General features: G+C 33.5%; 1 protein-coding gene across 1 annotated transcript in view; it reads left to right on the forward strand.

The window, feature by feature from the left end:
• LOC106870717 (U24-ctenitoxin-Pn1a) overlaps positions 1-25000 on the forward strand; it is a 220466-nt gene that overhangs the window by 105925 nt on the left and 89541 nt on the right. The window contains exons 2-3 of the mRNA XM_014916885.3: positions 3922-3997; positions 20445-20556. Of these exons, the coding sequence (XP_014772371.1) occupies positions 3940-3997; positions 20445-20556 (170 nt within the window). The 5' untranslated portion in view covers positions 3922-3939. The remainder of the gene's footprint in view (positions 1-3921; positions 3998-20444; positions 20557-25000) is intronic.

A 25000-nucleotide genomic window follows, 5' to 3' on the forward strand; every position in this document is an offset into this window, starting at 1 on the left:
TACTTTCCCTGATTATCTATGACTTCCTTCCATCTATTTACAAGCTTTTTAATCCCATCAATGTAAAACTCTTTTGGTTTCAAAGCGAAGAACTCTGGAATGTCAGTTTTGACCTTTTGTGAAAGTTATATCCCCCAAATAATTTTGTAAACTATGAAACAAATGGTACTCTGAAGGAGCAAGGTTGGGAGAATATGGTGGATGAGGAATTTTTTCCCAACCAAGCTCTTCGATCTTCTGTGATGTGATATTTGCAGTGTGGGGTTACACATTGTCCTGATGAAACATCACTCCTTTTCATTTCACTATAACGGGTCTTTTTTACTTCAAAGCTTGGTTCAAACGCTCTAATTGCTGACAGTAGACTTGAGCATTGATTGTTGCATTAGGTGGTAACAATTCAAAGTGAATTACTCTTTTGCAATCCCACCAGGTAGAGAGAAAAACCTTTTTCCCATGAAGTTCCCTTCTCAGTTGTGGTTGAGCTTTTTCCCTTTTAGCCACTGTTTACGACGTTTAACTATAGTTCCCTTCACAGAGTTTTGCATTTCTTTACACAGCTGTCCTCATCCATACACGTCACATGACCATACCAGCGCAGCCGTCTCTCTTGCACACTATATCTGATGCCTCTTATGCCTAACTTTTCTCCCAAGATGCTTACACTCTGTTGAATATGCACACTGACATTGCACATCCAGTGAAGTATACTGGCCTCGTTTCTTTCAAGCTTATGCATGTCCTCAACTGTCACAGCACATGTTTCACTGCCATGTAGCATAGTTGTTTGCACACAGGCGTCATACAATCTGTCTTTCAGTTTGAGAGCCAGCAGAGATAAGAGCTCTCTGAACTTTGCCCAGCCTAATCTTATCACTGCTACACTCTCAGAGCATCCACCTCCAGTATTAACTTTGTCACCTAGATAACAGAAGCTATCTACTAACTCTAGCTTTCCCCCTTGACACTTGATGGAGTCTAATTTCTGCACATTTTCACATATATATGTATATGTATATATCATCATTATCATTAGTATCATCTTCATCATTGAATGTATGTTCTCATGCCAACATGGATTAGATGGTTTGACAGGATCCACTGATGCAGAGGACAATGTCAAACTCCAATGTTTTGACATTTTCCACAACTGGATTCTCTTCCTAATGCCAACCAATTTACAGAGTGCACTAGCTGCTTTTTTGTTTTTTGTTTTTTGTTTTTTCTTATAATTTTGTTTTTCCTGTAGAACCAATAGAAATAAGTACTTAATACAGTTAAGTAGAAAAACAAGAAAAATTTAGAAAAATGGGAGTCCATAGTAATTCTTTGTAAATAGGTAGATGTCCTGAAAGTTAATACTCTAATAAACAGATAAAAGAGAGAACACTAGTAGTCCTTTGTAGAAATTCTTCATAGATTGGTAAATAGATTTTTATGACCACTGGGATCATCCTCTCTTTTATCTGTGATATTAGAGCATGAACTTTGAGGATTTTTAGTTATCTACAAAGAATTGCTATGAATCCTCACTTTCCTAATTTGCTGGCTTTACTGCTTAATTATATTTATACTCACTTTTGTATAGCTATTTCATAAATGCTTTGGAGCCATTAACAACCACCAGTCCATCTTCTATTTTATTGTACTATATATAGGTGTGTGTAGATAGATAGACAGACATAAAGATAGATAGATAGAGAGAGAGAGAGAGAGAGAGAGAGAGAGAGAGACAAACAGACAGACAGACAGACAGATAGACAGATACAAATATATATACATACATATATGCATATAAACATATATTCATACATATAAACGTAAATATATATATATATATATATAAACATATACAAACAAACATATTAACATATATATATATATCACCATCATCATCATCATTTAACATCCATCTTCCAATATAAAGATATACATTCAAACATATTAACTTATATAAATAAACATATATATATACAAACATATTCATATATATATATATATATATATATATATATATATATATATATATGAACCTCACCTCTTATATCTCATCTTCTTTCCTCCTTTAACGTCTATGTGATATAATTCTTGGGAGACAATACATACATTTGCGGCTGAAGATAGCTTTATATTGTCAATTATACACTGATGTAACAACTATAAAGCTTGAAACACGTGTACCGCAGAATCTTTTGTGTTTTTGTTTTTATTTTTGCATTTACAATTTATATATATATATTTATATAAGGGCATTACTATACATGAATGCCTCAAGCATATGTATATACATATATATATATATATATATATATATATATATATATATATATATATATATATATATATATGTATATACATATATATATATATATATATATATATATATATATATATATATATATATATATATATATATATATGTAGGCAGTAGAACATTCTTCTGACATGCCATTTCCCCGTGAAACCATTGGACATTGGACTCATCCTATCATGGAAGAGGAACATTAAATGAAGATAGCAGTGATGATAAGGATGGTGCTGATATATATATAATTGGTTTTGTATACATTGTAATGGGTTCATTCTTTGTGTTATTGCAGGTTTCCGTAATATATAACACAATTGTACAACAAATATGCTAGCAGAATCAAAGGCATTGTTATCACATTGCAGACACCAGAATAAATTCATTTTTAAAACCTGGTTTGATCTACAAACTGCTCTGATGATACAATAGTAGTAGAAACAGCAGTGGTGTACTACAATGCCAAAAATAGTGAAAGAATAATACACATCAATCCATAAAAAAATTAATAGTTTAGCATCCTCATATTTAAAGGTAAACCTGCCACAGAGTATATTAAAAATATTATTAGCACCTTCAGATAGAAATCACTTATCATATCACGGATGCCTCATAACGCAATATTTCAAACTAATTGTATGGTTCGTTATCTTCATGTTGCATCCCCATTTATATCTAGTACTACCATATAAGCACATTTGTCAGCATTTTATTGTTGCCTGGCAACTGTGCTTGTACAGCACTGAAAGACGTAAATAGGGATGCAGCACAAAGATGAATCATATGACCAGTGCAAAGCATTGTGATATAAAGAGAACTGCCTTATCTGCTAAACGACTTGTATCATCTAACAAAATCTTGATGAAGCTCTCTGCACAAACACAAAAAGATATATTTTGCTGCGTTGATATTTTCATCATGAAAAAGAGTTCTATTGTCACAGAAACTGCTAACATGTGCCTTTTATTCAGATGACAATTCCATGTAGTTATAAAATATTAATGTACCTTGCAGTATTCTTAAATGTCAAATGAGAGACAAAATTATGAAACATTTCATTGTTCATATGTCACCATATGCAATATGCTGATTAATTAACTTTGTTACTTGCAAGTAGCTTGAGGATAATTAGTTTGTGTCTTTATATTAAAACATTTTGAAGAAATATTAAATTTTATCTTTCTGTAAACATTTTTGACTGTGATTCCACACACGTACATATGTATGCACATACATATGTATGCACATACATATGTATGCACATACATATGTATGCACATACATATGTATACACATAAGTATTTGTCTTTGTGCATATAAATATTTATACATTTACATTCATATTTTCATGTATATGCTTCATATATATATGTATATATATGTATAATTATATATATATATATATATATATACATATATATATATAAATATATATATATATATATAGATGTGCATGTGTGTGTGTATGTAAACATATATATAAAAGGAGGGAAGGGAGAGAGAGAGAGAGAGAGAGAGAGGAAGAGGAGAGGAAATCCTACTCAAAAGTCTGAATGCAAAGATGAAATTTATTATTTTCCAAAATGTTTTATGTAGAACTTTTTCTACTCTTTCAGATATTAAAATTCACCAGAATGTTCCCTGCCCTTGCCTTGTTGATTCTGTACCATACACTTGAAACTGTACATACAAGTAAGTAGGCATGTGTATATATATATATATAGATATAAATATATATATATATATATATATATATATATATATATATATATATATATATATCTTTGTTTTTATTCTTTACCTACTGTGTCACATAAGTCCATTATTGTGACATATTGTGGTCATATACTGCTGGAAAACACAGTATCCACATAGTAATACTCCACATACTGCTCAAATTTACAATTATTCTTAATATACTGACACACTAAAACCTTGAGAACACCTATACATAGTCACTTGCCATGCTGGAACTAATAAGAAAACTGCCTTTTAATAGAAAAAAAAACACCAGTAAAGTTTTATATATATAATGTCTGAAGTAGAAATTAGGATGGTCACTCCTGGAATGGTTTCTTAGGTCAAAACTGACCAGTGGCTGAAAAGTCAACTCCATCAAGCACGTGTGGTGGCTGAAGGAGACCACAAACTACATCACATGGAGTCTTTTAGGGAAATGCAAGCCTTACTCTAACAGTAAAAAATGATGGGGTTTATGTCTGGAGAAAAAGAGATGGATACATAAGAGCTCCCTCATGCCTGCAATGTATGCAAACACTAAATCAGAGTCTTTTATGCACTGCTTACATGAAAAGAACTGCTTTCTCACTCACTGGTCCAAGATGTTATACAGGAGTCACCACCAAATACATCTGCCCTCTTTACTGCTTCTTGCATAGAGTCTCCTCACACTCCTCCAGCTTTTCATTTCTCATCCATCATCTTAACTCCATCATTCTTATCGCTTTTTATTTTACTTTTTTCTGTCGCTGTCCATCTCTTGCTTGTTCCCTCCTCTTTCCTTTCCTGTTCTTCTACACCTCTCCCTTTTACTCTCTCTTTTACTTGTTTCAGTCATTTGACTGCGGCCATGCTGGAACACAGCCTTTAGTCAAGCAAATCGACCCCGGGACTTATTCTTTGGAAGCCTAGTACTTATTCTATCGGTCTCTTTTGCCGAACCGCTAAATTACGGGGATGTAAACACACCACCATCGGTTGTCAAGCGATGTTGGGGAGGACAAACACAGATACACAAACATATACACACATACATACATATATATATATACATATATACGACGGGCTTCTTTCAGTTTCTGTCTACCAAATCCACTCACAAGGCTTTGGTCGGCCCAAGGCTATAGTAGTAGACACTTGCCCAAGATGCAACACAGTGGGGTTGAATCCGGAACCATGTGGTTGGTAAGCAACCTACTTACCACACAGCTACTCCTTTCCTACCATCTCAGCATCTTCATCTTTCAACATATATTACTCTTTGTCCTTTTACATCTGTTTAGCTTTTCTGCATCTAAACTCCGTCCTAGTCTTAGTGCTATGGAAATAACTCTTTGGTGCTCATCCACGAGTTACTGCCCCTATGTTATAGTCTCACTTAACAATTACAATTCGGTTTACACAAATAAAATCTGCCCCACTGCCCTATCAATGTCATCAAGACATACTCGAGTGCCTATGTGGTATACAATGTAGTCTGCAGTAATTGCGGGGCATCGTACATAGAGAACACTGCCAGGAAACTACGCACCCGAATAAAGAAGCACATGTGCAATAAAGAAACACCTTGGGAAGTGCGAAACCCAGAATTTCAGTTTCCATCTAGGCAAACCCAACAGGAGCAGTCTCAGAATTCTGGAAGCCCTCCTTATAAACAAATTGAGATCAGCCATGAACAACAGGAAGGAATTACATGAAGCAGACTGGTTGCTATAGCAACACCAGTCTGTGCATGTCACCTTCCTCATTCTTACCCTACCTTCTTCTTCTTCCCCTACCTTCTTCCGCCCCCCCCCCCCTCCCCACATACACACACACACAACTGAGCAACAACTGCTTTTCCAAATATCCTGTAAAAGGTGTCAGAATTACAACTTCGTTCTGTTTTCTTTTCCTTTCATTGTTTCCTTTGTTCCTTCTCGCATTGTTCTGGCCTTACACAACAACCTTTTTTAATCTTTTATTTATTTTTCTGAAATGCTTCATGCACAGAGCGTCCTCAACTGCTATTTTGTTCTGTTTAGACATAGTCCAAAACTTCTGATGAATGTAAGTCTACTGATCCAACATAAAAAATTGAGGCATGTGTAATCACTTGTTAATCTAATCATCAGATTATTAAAGAGTATGTGTGTATGTGCAGGTGTGTGTGTGTGTGTATGCATGTGTGTGTGTACAGACAAAGAATTTTTTCCACAAGGGCAATGAAGTTCAATATGCACTTGGAGTCTTTAAGAAGATTTATCTAAATTAATCAGTTTCATAATCTTATAATTTTCAATATTGTGTGAAATGGGGTATATTCAGCTCATATTCATCCATCACCCATTACTTCTGGAAATAATGAAATCGTGAAACCAGTCAAATTTATTTAAACAAATATTTTAAAGTCTCTAAGTGTATAATCAACTTAATTTCTGTATATCTATATATATCTAACTATCTATTTCCCCTCTCTCTCTCTGTATATATATATATATATATATATATATATATATATATATATATCATATAGTTTTAGGGAAAATAACCAATTTTCAAGAACTCATCGATGAAAATCCACTATCACATATAGAAAAATTAATAATTAAAAGCACAATAAATGAGTATAATATAAAGTAAAGTAAATATCATAAGATAAATATAATAAAAAGATTACACGTGTTTCATAACCAATTTTCAAATAGAAAAGAAATTTAAATCGATTAAAATCAATTGAAATTATCGAAAATAAGTTCTATTCAAAAATATAGCTACTCGTCAGATCGTAAGTAGAACAATAATTAGATATATATCTCAACCAACAATAAGTACCAAATGAATTAATATGAAATACTTATTATATAAAGATAGAAAAATTATTTTTAAAATATCATAATATCAAAATAATAACCATTCAATAATCATCCCTTCATCCATTATAATAACATGTATATTATATACAAAAAACATCTTACATAAATTATCATTGTTTTAAATTATCATTGTTTTAAATACAAGTTGAACGAAGTTTAAAATAATAATGAAGATAAAATTAGTACATATTTAACCAGTGTAATAGTTAAATCTATACTATTTAAAGCTAAAGACGTTTATTTAATTATAATTAAAGATCAATTGAATAATAGAAAAATACAAGATTATTTATTTCTACAAACGTAATAATAAAAAATATGAATGAAAAAATTATGAATGGAAAAAATTATGAATGAAAAAAATTAGGAAAGAAAAAATTATTAAGAATAAAAGGTTAAACTTTATATATATATACAAAGTTTTGATTTTTAAAAAAACTTTAACGATATTATAAACTATAAAGATTAATAATTAATCAAATAATATTAATCAAAAATAATCGAAAATATATCAACACTATTCCAATCGAAGTTCTAATATTTTGTTGAAATGAAGCTATAACTTCTAAATAATTTAGTGTTAAATAAGTTATCTATTAAAATAATCTATAAAGAACCAAATGAATAGTATAAAAACAAGAATACATATTATTTTCAAATAGTAGAAAATCTTTAGCAAAGTGAAAACAGTACTTATCCAAATTTTTCCGTAATGCATACATGTATATATATATATATATATATATATATACATACATGTATATATATATATGTATATATATATATATATATATATATATATATATATATATATATATATATATATATATAGTTATTAATATTTCTAAGTCTTTCTAAAGGAGACTACGGCAGCGGTACTGGAAATTAATAGTTATCGCCAAGCCAACATGGCAGTCCCAAAATTAGGACGAAAGCTGCCGTGAATTAGCTCCAAGAAGCCATCGCCTCTAGCTAGCTATGTGACACATGAAACCTGTGTCCTTTGTAACCTTCGAACAGGGGAGGTCAGCAGTTTCCCCTTGCTGGTTTGGCATCTGCAGACTAGTTTCAGGGTGTTGCCCCTTGTCAATGCAGAGCAGCCAAGCTCCAGCTAGGCGGCGCTACTGACTGTCTGTTCGAAGGTTATTTATCTAATTTCAGTGGAATCTATCCACTGGTTTTCAGAAATAGAGTTATTAATATTTCTAAGTCTCTCTAAAGGAGACTACGGCAGCGGTACTGGAAATTAATAGTTATCGCCAAGCCAACATGGCAGTCCCAAAATTATATATATTATATATAATTATATATATATATATATATATATATATATATATATATATATATATATATATATATATATACATATACATATACATACATACACACACGCACACACTCATATATATATACATATATATATATATGGAAAGAGGTACATTGCTTAGTGGTTAGGTTATTATGATTATAAGGCTGTGAGTTCAATTCCCGGTGTTGTGTTCCTTGAGCAAAACAGTTTATTTCATATTTGTCCAGTCCACTCAGCTGGCAAAAATGAGTTGTACCTGTAATTCAAAGGGGCCAGCCTTGCTATATTCTGCATGATGCTGAATATCCCTGAGAACTGCATTAAAGGGTACACATGTCTGTGGAATGCTCAGCCACTTGCACATTCAATGTATGGGGCTTAATCCACCCTTGGACATGTCAATATGACACAGTATGTGTTGTGCAGTTATAATGCTCACACACAAAAACAATAACAAGCACACATCATAAAGTATCTATCATTCTATCTATAAACTTATTTAACAATGTATCTATATACTATCTTCCATACTCTCTCCCTCTCTCCTCTTCCCTTTTCTCCCTCTCTCCTCTTCCCTTTTCTCCCTCTCTCTCTCTCACATACTTTCCTTCTCCCTCTCTCTTTTATTCAGTTACTCTTTTTCTTTCTCTTGTTAAAGTGTCAGATTCCCATACACATATAGACATTCTCACACATATACACATTGCCATATACATACACACACACATTCTCACACAGACACATTCCAATATACATGCATACACACATTCTCACATACACATTCCAATATACACACATACACACAGTCTCACACACACACACACATTCCAATATACATACAAGCATTCTCACACATACACATAGCCATATACATACATACGTACATACATTTTCACATGCATACACATTCCCATATACATACACACATTCTCACACACACACACATACACATTCCAGTGTCAGCTGTGATATTTGCTCCAGCTTTTTGCATCCAGCTCTTTTCAAATGCATGGTTGGCTTCACACTGTTAGAGCTTCTCAAAATATTGTTTTAATGACATGTAATAGAGCAAAACAATCTATTTGTTAGTCAACCGAGGTATCAGTAAAATGAATTCATTCTACAATAAACTATCGTTGAGTTCTTTTATTTAGTTTTTGCCCTGTATTGTTCTGAAGAACAATCACATCATAATGCATACACACACACACACACACACACACACACACACACACACACACACACATATATGAATGAGAAAAAGAAGAAAATGGAGAAATCAACATATAGACATCAGTTTATTCAAAGATATTCAAATCAGCATAATATGAAATTCATATACACATAACAGTTTTTTTTTAATACATACATTACCAAAGCACGAACATCTGAGTCTGTCAAGGGTCAACCAACACGCTGGAATGTAACTCCTTTCTGGAAATACTCCCCTGATAAAATACTCGAATTTAATGTAATTTCTCTAATTGAATATGGAAACAGCTGTAGGGATAAGAATTTCATATTATATTGATTTGAATATTTTTGAATAAACTGATGTTTATTTATTGCTTTCTCCATTTTCTTCTTCTTCTCATTCATAAATATTTTAAATACTAATATACACCAATGCAAAACTAACGGATTTAGTTTTTCACTGAACACTGTTATAGACCGGTGAACTAGGATGCAAACATCCCTTAAAGGATAATAGGCCCTTGGCATGATTAAATATATATATATATATATATATATATATATATATATACATATATATATACCTATATATACATACATAAATTTTGAGTTCTATATTTTGTTAGTGTTCATTGTTTTTATATATCTAAAATATTTATTTTTAACAAGGTATAGATAGATAGCAAGATAGATAGATAGATAGATAGATAGATAGATAGATAGATAGATAGATGTACACATACACTCACATATAAATACATTCATACACACACACACACATATGTATTTACTTATGAATAAATAATTCAAGCATGAGTCCCTCATATATCTGCATATGTGTGCTTGTATGTGTACATATGCATGCTTGAGTAATTATGTATAGGCGTGTGTAAGTGTGTGTATGTGTGTGTCTGCTTAGTTTAGTCTTCATATTTTCTGTATGCTTGTGAATGTTTCTATTTATGCTTTTATGTGTTATGTATGTGGTTATTTTTGTGTGTGTGAATAAGAGGGGTAATATGCAAATGAGTGTATGTGTGTATGTATATGTATGTATCTGTATGTATGTGTATATGTGACAGAGCAAGTGAGAATGTGAATGCTTAAAATTGGTAACTTGTGTTAAAGTAGGAGTGTGTGGTTGTGTGTGAATGTAGATATGTGTATGTGTGCTAGAATGTGTGAGCATGAAAGTGGTAAAGTATGTGTTAAAGTGGAAATATTTGTGTGTGCGGGAGGGAGCATGTGGTTATGTGTGAAAGTATGTGTGTGTGTGAGAGTGGGGATGTGTGTGAATGTAGGCATCTGTGTGAATGTATGAAAGTGTATGTGTGTGAGAAGGTATATATATATATATATATATATATATATATATATATATATATATATATATATATATATATATATATGGGAATGTGTATGTGTGTGAGAATGTATATATGTATATGTATGTATATAGGAGTCTGTATGTGTGAGAATGTGTGTATGAATGTATATGGGAATGTGTATGTGTGTGAAAATGTATGTATTATGTGTATGTGTAAGAATGTGTGTGCGCATGCACATGTATGAATCCAATAGAAATAAAAATCGATGTGAACCAATCCCAAAATGAAGAAAATGTCAGATGACTGTGATTAAGATATTCCTTATAAAAGCATCAAGAAAGCAGCTTAAAATGTCAAGCAATGGCCTCCATCCAACAAGTTCAATGGATTTGGCACAGCATCACACAGCATTTAAGACGTTGGTAAACATTAGAATCAACCTTATGTTCTAGTTTAACTCTTCTACTTTAGAACCATTCAAGTTGAATCTCATAGCAGTTGGACAATGCTGAACGTAGTTTTTGGTTCTTTTTACTATATGAAGAGCTTTGGCAGGCAGCAAGCTAACAAATACACTGGCAGACTGGAGCCAATCTTTGCACAGGTAAAAAAGGTGAAAACCAAAATTCGCTGTCCAAAGCTGTTCTTCAGACAACAGTTGAAGGATGCTGAAAGAGAGGCAGACAGGAACCACTCCTTACATGGGTAAAAAGACAAACGTTTGCATGGTACATTCATGTATCCTGCCATAACTCCATCCAAAACTGTTCTTCAGACAACAGTTGAAGGAGACCGAAAGAGAGGCTGACAGGAATTACTCTTTGTACAAGTAAAAAGACAAAGGCTTACTTGACACAGTCATGTATCCTGCCACAACTCCCTGCACAAAACCATTCTCCAGGGCACAGTCAAGGAAGGGTGAAAGAGAGGCAGACAGAGAAGAAAAAATGGTTTGACGGCATCAAGGTTTGGATGGGTCACAATACAGCGAATGTTCTATACATGACAGAGCACGGAGACCAGTGGCGATGGCTGACTATGAAAGTGTCAAGAGTGGCTCCCCAATGACTGGCTGCATCAGTTAAGGGATCTCGATGATGACCATATGCACAAGGCCTGAAATTTTGTGGAGGGACCTAATTGATTATATTGACCCCCAATATTTCGCTGGTACTTGTTTCATCATCTCTGAAAGGATAAAAGGCAAAGTCAGCCTCAGCAGAATTTGAACTCAGAACATAAAGATGGAAGAAATGCTGCTAAGCATTTTGCCTGGCAAGCTAACAATTCTGCTCTCTGCTTCGGTTCAATACAGAACATATCATGCAGAAGGTCTTAACCATGAAAAACTTTCCTACATCATTATTTTAAATTTTCTAATCAATATCATTATTTGTTTAATTATCTATTTATTTGTTTGTTTATTCCACTAAGATTCTGTATGTTCTCAGAGCCTAATCTAAGATCTTACAAATATTGTTTATACTCTGCTGAAGTGGTCCAATTCCCTATCACATGGTTTCAGGTTCGGTCCCACTGCTTGATGCCTTGGGTGAATGTCTTCTACTATAGCCCAAAGTCAATCAATGCATTGTAAGGGAATTTGATAGATGGAAACTGAAAGAAGCCCATCATGTGTGTGTGTGTGTGTGTGTGTGTGTGTGTGTGTGTGTTACTGTCTCCTTGCTGTGGCATCATGTGGTAGTTCTGAGTGTCACCATCATATAAGCCGTGTCCTTTGTTTCCACACTTCCATGACAACATGTCTGGCCACAGGGAAAAATTATCTTACCTGGGAGCAGATGAGGGTAAGCAAATTCCGTCCAACCCATTTCAGTATGGAAATGCAGATGATGATGATGGTGGTGGTGGTAGTGGTGGCGGCGGCGGCGGAGGGAGAGAAGGAGGAGGGGGAAGTTTGGAGTTGTCACCATAGTTACCAAAGACCAAAATCATTATCCACTGTTTGTTCCCTTTAAGGAGGAGGAGGTTTGGAGTTGTCACCATAGTTACCAAAGACCAAACTCATTATCCACTGTTTGTTCCCTTTAACTTTTAAATCAATTTGGATTCTGTAGAAGTCTCCCTCCTTTTCACAAGATTTAACATATTAATGATTTTTCTCTTCATTACGCGTGTAATTTTCATCCATTCAAAATGTTTACTAGTGGGAGCTCACAACATTAATTATGTTAGCCTTTGTTTAACAATATTTCACATGAAACTATGAAACTATGAGTAATGGCTTAAGTCAATATCTGCTCAACTAGATAGATAGACAGATAAATAGATAGAGAGAGAGAGGGAGAGAGAGAAAGAGAGAAAGAGAGATAGAGAGATAGATAGTTAGATAGATAGATAGATAGATAGATAGATAGATATACATGTACATATATGTATGTATGTGTGTGTGTGTGTGAGTTTGTATACATGTGCATATAAATGTGTGGGTGCATGTATATGTGTACATATGTGCATGTGCATGTGTGTGTGTGCGTATGCATTACAGAAAATAGTGAGTTACTTTCTCTTTTGTTTGTACAGTAATATATATATATATATAATATTCATAACTGTGTGTGTGTGTGTGCCTGCATATGCATACGAATGTATATATACACATGCATACATACACACACATATACATGCATGTGCATAGACACACACTCACGTAGGCATATACACACACATACACATATATACATGCACACACATACACACACTCAAACACATCATAGAGATGAACAATTATAAGTTTAAGGAATATATTTACATAAATTGTTATACAATGGGGCCTTAGGCCAAAATTTGAAACCAATATTACATTATGTAATCACATCTTTACAGCTGTTTCGATGCATCCTATGAATAGTGGATATCATTATACATATGCAATTAAATGTAAATGTTATAAGGTAAATTATACAAAAGCAATAACCTACATTAGCCTCTGCATCCATCCCTAATTTGACATTCTCCTCTCTATTCCCCTGAACTTATCCACTCACACCTTCTCATCTTCAATACGTATTCTCTTGTATGCTCACTTTCTTGTATCTTGAGAGTGCCTTCTGACACCTCATCACCAGCATCTTTATCTTCTTTCTAGCTACTCTCACCCATTCCTCCTTAATGAGATTTAGCCATGTATCTCTTCCATAGCAAATGCCTCTGCCTGTCTCTCTATCATACTTTAACCATTCAACACCTGACATAAAGCCACTTCTCCACTGATAAGTGCCCCATTGGATTAGGGGACTTCGTTCTTCCTATTTCTTTGATCTGCAGCTCAATTGGAGATGTCACTAGTGTCAATGTCAGGAAGGATCTCCAACCATAGAAACGATGATCTCAGTGCAAGCATTGGAGCTCGACACAGTTCCTTGCCTTGTTGGATTGTGTTAAACTGTCCAACCCATGCCAGTATAGAATACAGGCATTGAATGATTTAAAGTTCTGCTTCTATGCTACCATGGTTTGGGCATGGATGGAGAGGGTCCAAAAGTGAAAGGATTGCATTAGCTTCCATTGCTTGTTTGCATCGGCAAGCATTCTACAGTTGGATGCACTTCATTATGCCTACAACTAAGCAAATTGTACCAGGTGCACTTTTTCATGGCACCAATACTAGTGAAGTTATGCAAACACACACACACACACACACACACAAACACATACACATGTACACACACTCACATATATATACTCATACGCACACACACACACACATGTACACACGCACATATATATATATATATATATATATATGTATATATATATATATGTATATATATATATATATATATATATATATATATATATATATAGATATATAGATATATATATATATATATATATATATATACTAATATCCACACATACACACAGACACATGTACACACACACATATGTATATACTAATATGCATACAAACACACATATATACTCATATTCACAGACAAACGAACACACAAACGCACACACACACACATATGTACATAAACACATATATATACTCATATGCATACACACACACACATTCATATGCACACACACACACACACAAATATATGCATCCAGTAGTAGTTTGGGAGTTCCAGAGTTTTGAGGAATGTGGAACCACTTCTTTGCCATTATTGTTCCCATATCAAGTCTGACCCAGAGTAGCAGCAACTGTCAAGTTCCCAGCTATGGGTTAACCTGCATATATATATGATAACAATCCATCTGCATGCAGGGACACAGTAATACCGTTGGTTGATGTCAGGGCACACAGTAACACCACCAGGAGTGAGGGACCCTTAACTGTTGTCACAGCATCTTTCAAGGAGAGGCCCACTCTGATGTAGAACCTGTGGTTTCACATGATCGCTGGTCTTCTGTCTTCAGCCTGTCACTAGATGGAAATCACAGAGAATCAGAGACTCATACTTGTGTTATACAAGCATTTGTCTCTATAATCCAGGGATGTACACATGTCTCTTTATGTTGGCCTTATTCTTTATTCCGTCAATGGAAAAACTAGTGACATGTGCAAACCTAACCAACTGCAATAGCAGAGTGAATTACAACTTTTGTTCTGTCACCTCTGCTCCAAACCATTGAGATCATGAACAGAAAGTCAGCAATGTCACTGACAATGAAGAAATACAAGAAAACAGCAATCATCTGTGAAAATGGAGAAATCACCATACATACATACATACATGTATGTATGTATGGACATATGTGTGTGTGTACGTCTATGTGTGTGTGTGCATATATATATATATATATATATATATATATATATATATATATATATATATATATATATATATATATATAAGTGCAGGAGTGGCTGTGTGGTAAGTACCTTGCTTACCAACCACATTGTTCCGGGTTCAGTCTCACTGTGTGGCACCTTGGGCAAGTGTCTTCTACTATAAACTGAGGCTGACCAAAGCCTTGTGAGTGGATTTAGTAGACAGAAACTGAAAGAAGCCTGTTGTGTGTGTATATATATATATATATATGTATATGTATATATATATATATATATATATATATATATATATATATATATATATATATATATATATATATATATATATATATATATATATATATATATGTATGTATGTATGTTTGTGTGTACGAGTTTGTCCCCAACATCGCTAGACAACCGATGCAGGTGTGATTACATTCAGTAACTTAGCGGTTTGGCTAAAGAGACCAATAGAATAACTACTAGGCTTACAAAGAATAAGTCCTGGGGTTGATTTGTTCGACTAAAGGCAGTGCTCCAGCATGGTTGCAGTCAAATGACTGTCACAAATAAAAGAATAAAAATATATATATATACACACACAAATGTATACATACACATAGGTATATAATTTTGGAATGCTGAATCTTAAGGGAGCCCATGAAATATATATATATATAAATATATATCAAATGTTTAAATTTAAAAGAGAGTTTTGACGCTGATATCCATTATTATTGAAATTTATTTGTATGTCAACATTTTCTGTATAAGGCTATATTTGACTGTCAAATTCAAGTCAAATATATAATTTACCTTACAAATCTTCAGGGAAAAAAGGTAAAGAACAAAAATATAGCCTTATACAGAAATATTGACATAGGAATAAATTTCAATAATAATGGATATCAGCGTCAAAACTCGCTTTTAAATTTAAATTTTTGATATATAACCAAGGAGATCGATCCTTAAGGAGTCTACTTTAGACCTTTGCGGAGAAATCTCTTGCTATATTGGTAGCGATTACATGTTTTTCTCATCAACACATTGTGGAGATATCATCATATGAAGAAATATATATATATATATATTTGTTTTGCAAGATTTTTTATGTGAAATCGTGTGTTGAAACAGATGTTGTTGTACTTGGGGATGGTCATATTGCCAGTTTAGCCAATAAAAATACAAAATGGCTGTTAGTTAGCAAGGTGAGACACACATAAGAAAGAAGGAAACAAAGGACCACTGATGAGGTCACAGAAGTGTGACGAAAGAACTCTGGCCGAAATAAGATTAAGATTAAGATTAAGATTAATGTAATATAAAGCTGAAAAAAAAAAAAATTAACACCAAATATACAGTGCGTGTGTTTTTATTGGCTAAACTGGCAATATGACCATCCCCAAGTACAACAATATATATATATATATATATATATATATATATATATATATATATATATATATATATATATATATATATATATATATCTGAAACTAGTCTGCAGATGCCAAACCAGCAGGGGGACACTGCTGACCTCCCCTGTTCGAAGGTTATAAAGGACACAGGTTTCGTGTGTCACATAGCTAGCTAGAGGCGATGGCTTCTTGGAGCTAATTCACGGCAGCTTTCGTCCTAATTTTGGGACTGCCATGTTGGCTTGGCGATAACTATTAATTTCCAGTACCGCTGCCGTAGTCTCCTTTAGAGAGACTTAGAAATATTAATAACTCTATATATACATACATATATATATATATATATATATACATATATATATACATATATACACACACACACACACACACACACACACACACACACACACACAGAGAGAGAGAGAGAGAGAGAGAGAGAGAGAGAGAGAGAGAGAGAGTAAGAATCATTAATGATTTTACCAGGCGATCAGCGCGGAAATAAAAACCTCATAGGTAAATTTTACAAAATATTTTATAATTATGTACATAATTATAGCAAGGGATTGGTTATATGCCTCACCACACACTGTAAAAATAGACAGAGATTTTAAGGTAGTTATAGTGTCTTTTGGTGTCTATTTTTACAGTGCATGGTGAGGCATATAGCCAATCCCTTGTTATAATTATGTATATAATTATAAAACATACATTTATATATATAGATATAATTTAGTATACATAGTATTCAAATATGAGCAAGTAATAGGTTCATGTTCTGGAAACACAATTCAGAAGACTTATATATCATGACTTATGTCTCCAAGCAATTCTTCTGACTCGGATAAACATGGCTGGTCTAATCTGAAAAATGATTTTTTCAAATAAAACTAGCAATATGTATTTGAGCCTGGAGGATTGCTTGGAGACACAAATCATGATATATAAATTATATAAATCTACTGAAATATTGTGCTTCTACTGCATGAAACTATTAGTAGCTCATATTTAAATACTGTATGTAGCAAATGGCATTTATCTCTCAATGGATGGAATACTTTTTTTGTTGATATTACTAATAATAGAACAGTAGGTAAAATAAACATATATATATATATATATATATATATATATATATATATATGTATGTATATATGCATACATACATACATACATACATATATTTGTAAAATTAGAAGTGTGACACTGAAGTACTTTAGTAAGTGATCTAGTGAGATTTTTTTCACCAATACAGTTGATGCGTGCAGATATGTATGTATGTATGTATAGATAGATAGATAGATAGATAGATAGACAGAAGGATGGATGGATGGATGCACTCCGCTCTACTTCAAATATCAAATTCAAATATGTAAGTGTATGTGTGTGAGTATGTGTGTGTGTGTGTGTGTGTGTGTGTGTGTGTGTGTGTATGCACACATCTATATCTAGCTATCTATCTTGCAATTTATCTAACAATCTTTGTGTGTGTGTGTGTAAATATACATATATATATATATATGCATGTGTGTGTATATGTTTTGTGTGTGTGTGTGTGTGTGTGTGTGTGTGTGTGTGCGTGTGTGTATCTATGTATATATTAACAGTTACAAGATACATCTCATGGTTGTTTCGGTAAACAGGGCTTCTTGTTAGCATTGAGAAAATAAATGGCTTCTTTCTTGCAGAATGCTTACTGGACTGAATGGCTGCTGTTACACACACACACACACACACACACACGCCACGTAAACACACGCACACACCATACATATACATACATATACATACATATACATATATATACATATATATATATATATATATATACACACACACACATATACATACACACACACATACACACATGCACACACACGCACACACACTCACACATATATATATCATATATTTCAGATGTTTATTGATATTTATTGCTATAAATATCAATATCAATATAGTCAGAGATATATAAGTGCATATGTACATATATGCAAGCAAACAGATCAATGCAACTGATGCAGCACCCACCAACACCCACCATATAGACACAGTGGTATTTATACCAGCTCAGTTACACATATATACATATGTGTGCATATATGATGTAAAAATATGTGCTTCAGTGCATAATTATATGTATTCTGCTATTCTTTTATTCTTTTCTGCCGTTTGACTGCAGCCATGCTGGAGCACTGCCTTGGAGGGTCTTTAGTTGAACAGATTGTTCCAGGAAGTTACTTTTTAAGCCTAGTACTTATTCAGTCAGTCTATTTTGCCAAACTGCTAAGTTATGGGGGCATAAACACCAGCACTGGTTGTCAAGCAGTGATGGACGACAAACACAGACACAAAGACATACATACACACAAATAGATATATACATACATATATATATATACATATATGTAAGGATAAGCAAGTTAGGCAGGTCAGTATACAAACAAAGAATATTTAATGCATTAAATACAAATGAAGTATATAGGTTTACATATAAAAAGGTCCAACTTACACAATAGAAATGGTAGCAAGAATTAAAGGGGTTGAAGAAAAGTATTACAAATCCAAAAGCTATTTCTGGGGGCTCAGTAGTCCAAAAAATGATTGTAAAGGGTTTCCATAATCAGATGATATGGGCCTCCGTCTTCAGGGAAGAAATCTTACATTTGTGGTGTTGCCTGATAGGAGATTCAAGATGGGATGATGAGCTGTTGGATTTGTAATACTCTTCTTCAATCCCTTTTAATTCTTGATATCATTTTTATTTTATGTAAGTCGGACCTTTTTATATGTAAACATACATACTTCTTTTATATTTCATGTAGTTAATATTCTTTGTATATCAACCTGTCTAACTTGCTTTTCCTTACATTTACTCCTCTAGCTGCTCAAGTCTAAACCTTTCGAGCACTACTAAGTGTATTCTATATGGAGAACATCTGATTCTTATCTATATATATATATATATATATTTACTTACATATATACATGTACATGCATATGTACATGTATATACAATATAGACACGTGTAAATGTGCAATGATATATATATATATATATATATATATATGACTATACATGTGTGCGTGTGTATCATATATATAGTATACATATATGAATGTATACAATATATATGTGTGTGTGTGGGTATGTGTATGTGTGTGTATATGTGAGTGTGTATATATATATATATATATATATATATATATATATGTATATATTTATATATATATTTATATATACATATATATGTATATGTATATGTGTTTGTGTGTATTAAATGTAATATTTATGCAATTTTTTATAGATATATATATATATACATATATCTATACATTTATATATAAATGTAATATATATAAATGTGTGAGTGTGTTTATACTCAGACTCTCTCACACACACACACACACACACACACACACACACACACACACACACGCATGCACACACACACACACATATATATATATATATGTACGCAATGCACTCATGTATTTTGTATATTGCTCAGTGATCTGAGATATTGATTGTTTTACCTTCCTCCTTACAGATGAGTGCCTCAGATTACGAGCGGCAGGTTTGAACTCACATCTGATCAATATCTTTATTCCAAAGTGTGAAGAGGATGGCACCTACACAGCAGTACAATGTCATGCAAATGGGTAGGTGCAATCAATTCTTTATACAGTAATCTATAAACTTGTTTAGCTGGATAAATATTCTTTCTAAATTTTCCTTTTGTTTAACATCTGTTTTCCTATTGGGAAGCAAAATTGAGGCAGTGTTTTACAGATGAATCCTCTTCCTGTTGCTAACCCTTCTTACTGGGTTATCATCTAAAGGGGATTTTTATTCCACAAGTTTTCAAAAGTGCAGAGCACAGCCAGTTGCAATGTCAATGATGCATAGTTGCATCAAGACTTATATACATTGGAATATGGACATATACATGCAGATGGACACACACAAACATAATGGATTTCCTACAGTTTTGATCTATCATATTTACTCACAAAGTATTGGTCATCTTTTACTCACCTTCTTAACCATACAGCCTTGCCTATGTCATAGCTCTGCCTTTCTCTCTCTCTCCATATTAGAGATGGCTGTGTGGTAAGAAACTTGCTTCATAACCACATGGTTCTAGGTTCAGTCCCACTGCATGGTAACCTGGGTAAGTGTCTTCTGCTACAACCTCAGGCCTACCAAATCCTTGTGAGTGTATTTGTCAGATGAAAACTGAAAGAAGTTTGTTGTATACATGTGAATGTGTGAGTTGTGAGTGTGTGTGTGTGAGTTGTGAGTGTGTGTGTGTGTGTGTGTGTGTGTGTGTGTGTGTGTGTGTGTGTCTTTGTGCCTGTGTATGTCCCCCATCACTGCTTCACGACCAGTATTGGTGTGTTTACATCCTCGTAACTTAGTGGTTTGACAAAAGAGATCCAATAGAATGAGTACCAAGCTTACAAAGAAAATAAGTCCTTGGGTCAATTCGAGGCAGTACCCCAGCATGGCTGCAGTTCAGTGACTGAAACTAGTGAAAGCTAAAATGATAAAAATAGCCAGACAAACAGACAGACAGATAGAAAGATAGATGCTTTTCAAGCCAAAACAATAAGAAATAGTACAAGATGATGAATTAAATTTTTAACTTAGACTTCAACATTTCTAGTTTAGGACCCTTCTTTCTTAAGGAAATCTTTAGAAAATAACAATCACCTGTAAAACCCTGCTTCAAATAAGTTTCCCTACAGTATCTGTTAGCAACAAAACAAAGATTCCCAGTAAAGGGAATCCTAACACTGAAATATGGTCTCTTGCAACCACACACTTCCGTCAGTGTTACAGTGTTTTGATCCCATCGGTGAAGATGCTTTCATTCTGTTAGTCAAAAAAATGTCATCAATAGCAGATATAACATCATTATCACTGTGATGTTGGTTCCCAGCCAAATGATTTTTCATGTTGGGGAACAGATGTTAGTCCAGACATTCAGATGTGGGTGAGTCTTCAAGACTCCCCCACTTAAATTTAGCTGCCCACTTTTGTATTGCTGATAAAGCTGGAGCATCATCCCCTAATGTTGCAACCCTGTCAGAATGAATGTCCTTGGAGGCTAAACCCTTTTTCTGTAGATACAGGACAACACTATGATGCCAAATATTGTCAGTGTTCATGAGAAGTTGCTAATAGTTACTTTTGAAGTCTTCTGGAAATCACATGTTAGTTTACCTAGAAAGAAACAATGCAGTTATTGATAATAAGCATTGAAATTAACGCACATAAGATTACACAGCTCTAGTATCACTCCTTCATAGTCAGCCTATGAACTTTTAAGCCCACCATTATTAATGTATATGTATATAAATTTATATCCAACTTAATGTGTACATTGTGTTAGAACACAGAATACTGCATTATCTTGAGAGGATCTTTCATATGGAAGTATGTGGCATAGAACTCATCATTCTATCATTGGCAGATGAGAATAGTTTGCTATGGGCACCAGGACTACCATATAACATGGTTACATCCTGCCAGGTGTTGTAAATGAATATCCATGTTAAGTTAGATATATAAATTACCTTATGGTATTATAATACTGCTTCTGTCACTATTAATTTTCTATACATATATATATGTATATATACACACACACACACATACATATATATATACACACACACATACAAATATACATACATATATATAAAAACTCACTTTTCTCATGGAACTGCTGTCGCTTATCAAGCAATACCATCCATGCAACATCATGTGACCCTCCTTGTCCAATTGCAGCCCATCTCCTAGTAGCCATCTTGGACTTTCTGTATCTCTCCATTCACTCAGATATTCCATGAGCCTGATGGGACAGGCTCTGCTAGGGGCCCGTGAAACTTGAAGAAGAATGGAATCCAAATTATGCTGTTTTGTGTATGCACAGGAAACCCTACTTTTGCCCATCAAGGGCTTATTTGCCCCATTATTAGATTATTTTCTTTAGTCATTGCATGGTGATCACTTATAAGCTTTTAGCTTATAAAATGCTATTATTATTATTTACAGAATTGTAAAAATCGACACTGCTTAACAAAAAACCATCGCACATATATATATATATATATAATGTTTACAAATGTGTATAAGGAAAAGGGTACTCGGTACATGAAATGGAGAGTTTATTCGTGTCAAATCAATGGTTTACAGTATAGCAGCTTGGAGTGTGATGCATGTAAGATCTTCTGTATATGAGAGTGTCCTTACACATATATAGGAAATACTGAGTATAGCTGAAGTGACTCATCAACATTAGAAACAAACGTACATACAAACGCAAACACACAGATATGTGTGAATGTGCGTATGTAAAAGTGTGTGGATGCGTGCATGTAAATATATGTTTGGATGTGTGGGTGTAAACATATACATAAATACATATATACTTATACATTTATGTATACATAGATAGGTAGGTAGGTAGATAGATAGATAGATAGATAGATAGATAGATAGTCTTGTATATGCATATATATGTTTGTTGTATATGTATATACATGTGTGTCTCTATGTGTACATGAGTTTGTATACATGTTCTTGAGAATATATTGGGAGGAATTTGATCAATATACACTTTGCATGTTTACACAGAACCACACTAAAATTACTGGAGCAGAAATTCACACACTTATCATATGTACATAGACACGCAGATACACACACACACACGCAGACACACACACACACGCAGACACACACACATACATACACACACACAGACAGTTGCTAGGTACTTGCACAAATATATGCATGCATGCATTGAAACATCATAAATTTTACTCATTTACATGGTTCCAGCTGGTTGGCCATGGGTGCATTGGGGCTCCAGAATCAATAAATAAATATATAAATAAGAATAGAGATGGGGAAGAAATAGAAATATGATTATCGTATGTGTGTGTGTGTGTATGTGTATGCCTGTTTGAATATATATATATATATATATATATATATATATATATATATATATATATATATATATATATATATATATATATATATATATATATATATATATAGATAGATAGATAGATAGATAGATAGATAGATAGATAGATAGATAGATAGATAAATAGATAGATAGAGATACAGACATATATATATATGTATTATATATATGTGTGTGTGTGTATATGTATATATACATACATGTATATGTATATGTAAACACTAGTACAAACCAAAATGTACATATGCTTGTTTGTATGTATGTATGTATGTATGTATGCATACACATGTATGCATGTATGTATGTATACATGTATGTATATGTATATTACATCAACTCCTAAATTACAATATGCATGTATATAGAAAGGCACATACATTGTTTTATCTCAAATGAATGAGGAAGGAAAAGAGTGCTCAATACACGCTATAATGGATATGTAAATTTATCATATATATATATATATATATATATATATATACATGAATATATCATCATCATCATCAAGTCACTAGGGTACAACTCATTGCCCCTGGTCTCTGTGTGGAGGCACATGGTTTAGTGGTTAGGGCATTGGACTCATGATCGTGGATTCAATACCTGGACCGGGCAATGTGTCGTGTTCTTGAGCTAAACACTACATTCCTCTCCCTGCATGCATAAGCAATATTTTACACTCCGACATTTCAAAGAGGAACCACCAACCATTCTGCTGGTCCTACCAGGGTAGGCTTTTTTCCCCTAAATGTGAACATTGAATATATACACCATACGGACTTCACACATAGAAGATACTTCCCCCCCCCCCCCCTGATGAACTCAACACACAAACATACGAACACTACACATACCCAGAATATAACAATATAATACAAACAAATTCATCCTTCAGCGCAGTTTTTCTTAAAAGTTAAACCCAAGGGAGATAATCACTCTAAAGGTGTCATCCAAGAGTAGCACACGTTGATTTCTTATTTTCTTAAATATGAATTCCCTTGAATTTTCGTGTTCTTATCCAAAATGGAGACAAATATCATTCCTCCATGTGATCGACTTGAAAAACCGTTAAGATATTAAGATACTTTCTTAACATGAAAACAATG

This window comes from Octopus bimaculoides, chromosome 16 (genome assembly GCF_046866305.1).
Source record: "Octopus bimaculoides isolate indiv1 chromosome 16, ASM4686630v1, whole genome shotgun sequence".
NCBI lineage: Eukaryota > Metazoa > Mollusca > Cephalopoda > Octopoda > Octopodidae > Octopus > Octopus bimaculoides.